The following is a 4,620-nucleotide window of genomic DNA, read 5'->3' on the forward strand; positions in this document are numbered from 1 at the left end:
GATTTAGTTCAGCTTTTATTTATTTCATCACAATCCCAGTGGGTCAGAAGTTTACATACACTCAATTAGTATTTGGTAGCATTGCCTTTAAAATTGTTTAACTTGGGTCAAACGTGTCGGGTAGCCTTCCACAAGCTTCCCAAAATAAGTTAGGGGGAATTTTGGCCCATTCCTCCTGACAGAGCTGGTGTAACTGAGTCAGGTTTGGAGGCATCCTTGCTCGCACACACTTTTTCAGTTCTGCCCACACATTTTCTATAGGATGATGTCAGGGCTTTGTGATGGCCACTCCAATACCTTGACTTTGTTGTCTTTAAGCCATTTTCAGCAACTTTGGAAGTATGCTTGGGGTCATTGTCAATTTGGAAGACCCATTGCAACCAAGCTTTAACTTCCTGACTGATGTCTGGAGATGTTGCTTCAATATATCCACATCATTTTCCCTCATGTTGCCATCTATTTTGTGAAATTCACCAGTCCCTCCTGCAGCTAAGCACCCCCACAACATGATGATGCCACCCTCGTGCTTCACGGGTGAGATGGTGTTCTTCGGCTTGCAAGCCTCCCCCTTTTTCCTCCAAACATAACGATGGTCATTATGGCCAAACAGTTCAATTTTTGTTACATCAGACCAGAGGGCATTTCTCCAAAAAGTACGAACTTTGTCCCCATGTGCAGATGCAAACCGTAGTCTGGCTTTTTAATGGTGGTTTTACAGTGCCTTGCGAAAGTATTCGGCCCCCTTGAACTTTGCGACCTTTTGCCACATTTCAGGCTTCAAACATAAAGATATAAAACTGTATTTTTTTGTGAAGAATCAACATGTTGTTGATTCTTCACAAAAAAATACAGTTTTATATCTTTATGTTTGAAGCCTGAAATGTGGCAAAAGGTCGCAAAGTTCAAGGGGGCCGAATACTTTTGCAAGGCACTGTAGAGCAGTGGCTTCTTCCTTGCTGAGAAGCCTTTTAGGTTATGTCAATATAGGACTCGTTTTACTGTGGATATAGATACTTTTGTGCCTGTTTCCTTCAGCTTCTGCACATGGTCCTTTGCTGTTCTTCTGGGATTGATTCGCACTTTTCGCACCAAAGTACGTTCATCTCTAGGAGACGGAACGCGTCTCCTTCCTGAGCGGTATAACGGCTGCGTGGTCCCATGGTGTTTATGAGTTTTAATGATTCCAACCTAAGTGTATGTAAACTTCCGACTTGAACTGTATTAGAACTAGGGAGGCAGGATATATCGGTGAACATATCGGAATCGGCAGATATTAGCTAAAAATGCCAACATCGGTATTGGCTGATGTCTAGTTTAACGCCGATGAGCAAAACCGATGTCAAAGCTGACGTGCATACCTATATAACGTAGGTTCATGACAATGTCGCCAAGTAAAATTTTACTCTATACGCGCAACACAGCATTCCTAACCTAGCCCACAATGTCTGTGTGGATCAAGCAGTCAACAAGTCAAGCAGTCATTTGAAAGAGTAACAAAATTTCAGCGAGACAACTCAATGGCGAAATCCATTAAAGCCAAGATAATGGAATTCATTGCCCTTGACAATCAAACATTCTCTGTCGTGGGTGATGTTGAATTTCGCCGACTGGTCTATCACCGGTTAACACTACCAAGTGTGCTATTTCTCCGATGTTGCCCTACCGGAGTAACACAGTCATAGCGTCACTGTTATTAGCTTCACGACATACATACTATGGAATGCCGTTTGGGTCTTTGCATGTCAAAAAAGATACAGTAGCACTGTCAAAGCTGTACAAAAAAAGTCTACAAACAAGCAAACACCAGCCACGAACGATGTGTTTACAATACTGCGTTGGTAACAAAGCATCCTTTGTTCGACCGCAACTTCTGGTGTAGCTAGCTTTAGCTTGGTACCTAGCTAGCACCAATACAATCAGCCTGAAAACAATGACCAGTAGAAACTGCAGTTCTTTTCATTATTCTTAGCAATGATTTAGGAATGAAGCTAGCAGCCAGCTAGCTTCATCTGGCTAGTGATGCTCGCCCGGACCGGGTTATGTGTTGTGAAGCTAGGCACAATAAGGATTAGGCACAATAGTGAAATTTGCGGTTTGCCTTCAAAATAAAAGCATGTCATTGACAGTGATGCAAATTAATACAAATAGTAGAATTATGCCATACTTTTATTTTGAGGGCAAACCGCAAAGTCCACTATTGTGGTTAGCTTCACAGATGGGTTCGACCACCATTAATCAAATAAGAACTGTCTTATAAATTAGGGTTATTTTCGATGATGACACCTAGCTATATAGTTACCTAGTGAACTATAGCTACTGAAACGGATGTCGTGTTGCTATGTTTTGGGGGAAGAACATTGTTTGCATTCATGAGCTAGCTAGCTACGAGACAACTTTACCAGTATCATAGCATACGTATCAATGAATCGTTGTGACATGAAATACGAGTGATCGTGTAATCAATGTTTAATAACTACGTAAAAAAATGATGAACGCGTTAAATGTGACGTGCATTCAGGTCCTAATAAGTCAACAAGCTTATTTGACACGTCAAATAATGTTAAATAGTATCTTTTTTGACACGCAAAGACCCAAACGGTGTTCCATAGAAATCCTGGTTGAGAATGAAACGACAGAATGAAACAGCACAGCAAGTAAGTGAAAGAAAAAGGCATTGATTATGTTTTACTGGTAATGGGGACATACGTAAATACCAACAAAATAACTGTTTGGTCAGTGTGGTGTGTAACCTTTATTTAACTAGGCAAGTCAGATAACAATTTGTTTTTATTTACAATGATGGCCTACCCCAGCCAAACCCGTACGGGCGTCGTACGACGCTGGGCCAATTGTGTGCCGCCCTATGGGACTCCCAATCACGGCCGGATCACGGAGATGAAGTGTCTTAGACCACTGCGTCCGTGTTAACTATTGAACTGTACTCGAATGCTTAAAAGGCCGCAAAAAATTGAAATAAGTTTTCGGTATAATTTTGTCAAGGAAAATATTGGATATTGGTATCGGCCAAAACACATTTAATCTAGAATAAAAACACTTGATCCTGTCACTTCTTAGAATTCTTTGTGATGTTATTACTATACATAACCTGCATTCCATTTTTTTTTTTTTTCATTTTTGATTGTAAATACTATGGAGATGCGACATTGAAGAACACTCACTAACCTTGTTCTTAAATTCACTCATACACTTTTCTAAATTCTGCATGTGGTATATGGTATGGCAGGAGACACGCACAGGCAGTTACAGCTGGCTATAAAAAAGGAGGAAAAAAACTGGGGAGCTTAAAGCCAATTACGTTTTCTGACTGGCTAGCTTCACACATAGAGGAGCTAGAAGTTGTAGCTAGCATTAGCACACGGACTAAACTGGCAAACGGAATAGAGATTGAAAGTAGACATGAATAGCATCACGGACTCGAGTTATTTGTAACGTTACTTAGCTAGCATAACTAGCACGTCTTTCAAGGTAGACGCAAACTATAGCTACGTGCAGAAATGGCTCGCGTGCACGAGTATGATGACCGTCGTGACGTACGTAGCAAACTCGATACTCAGAATGAACCGTGGTTCCGAAACAAAATGACAAGTATGGATCAATTCAAAACGATTTCGTGGGGTCACTCGTGTTAGCACCAATTGCTAGCTACCTTGGTGCCAGAGATATGCAATTAAAGCGAAGCTAGCGTTAGCTACCTGGCGCTAGCAAACCACAGCTGACATTTCTTACAGCTTTATTTGCTAGCTAAAATTGGTGTTACACTACGTGTAAGAACGCAAATGTCAGCTGTTGGTAAAACTTTCAAAACGGTAAGTGTCGAATGGCCGGTTATGAGTTCATTTAAATTGACAACCTGTACACTACAACCCGTGCGCAGCTACACAGTCCGCAGGCTGCCTTCCCCATTCCATAAAAGTCAACAAAACAACCACCATTGCTGCTGCTGGCTTAAGCTAGCTACAACTGTTTAGATCACATCGGAAATAACATTTGTATCTAAGTGCATTTGATCCCCCAAAAATTAAGCAAATCATGCAACATTACCTTTCGCAGCAAATAATTTTCCTTTCTTTTTCCTCAATCGATTTCTCGTTTTGTAAAATCCACACGATCGATTACCGTTGAGCATTAGCTAGTTGGTTGCGCACATACGAGCTCGGCCTCACGCCTCCTTCTCGAGCTTTAGCGCAATGATTGGCCAGACCATGTTTGTAGGTATTCACTGGATACGTTAAAAAGGTTTTATTTGGCTGATCTTGTTGATAGATGGATAGATGAACCAATAGCAAGAGCTAAAACAACATCCGGTTTTGAAGGTGTTAACTTCAAGGAAGCGTCATTTTGCAATATCTAAATTTACCAGAAACAGAATTACATAAACGTTTACATCAAAAGTCCTCTGACCGGTGTTTCTCTGAAGAAATTGACACTTGATCGAAATAGAGCCATGTTATTAGGAAAAGTGCAACATCCTTTACAACAAGACGTGTACATATTTTCATAAATGGCAGAGAACCTATGGATTTCAGCCAGGCAACGCTTGCCAAAAATGTATTGTAAAATGTGGCAGCATAACGAATAAGCACTTTCAAAAGGACATAC

General features: G+C 40.9%; 1 protein-coding gene across 4 annotated transcripts in view; it reads right to left on the reverse strand.

The window, feature by feature from the left end:
• Positions 1-4,195, reverse strand: part of LOC139408981 (lysine-specific demethylase 4B-like) — an 85,835-nt gene extending 81,640 nt beyond the window's left edge. For 3 of the 4 annotated variants that reach the window (XM_071153545.1, XM_071153543.1, XM_071153542.1), the window contains exon 1: positions 4,063-4,195. In XM_071153545.1, coding sequence (XP_071009646.1) covers positions 4,063-4,147 — 85 coding nt within the window. In that variant the 5' untranslated portion in view covers positions 4,148-4,195. The remainder of the gene's footprint in view (positions 1-4,062) is intronic. The other variant, XM_071153544.1, reaches the window with a different exon arrangement.
• Between the last annotated feature and the right edge of the window lie 425 nt (positions 4,196-4,620).

This window comes from Oncorhynchus clarkii, chromosome 5 (genome assembly GCF_045791955.1).
Source record: "Oncorhynchus clarkii lewisi isolate Uvic-CL-2024 chromosome 5, UVic_Ocla_1.0, whole genome shotgun sequence".
Taxonomy (NCBI): Eukaryota; Metazoa; Chordata; class Actinopteri; order Salmoniformes; family Salmonidae; genus Oncorhynchus; species Oncorhynchus clarkii.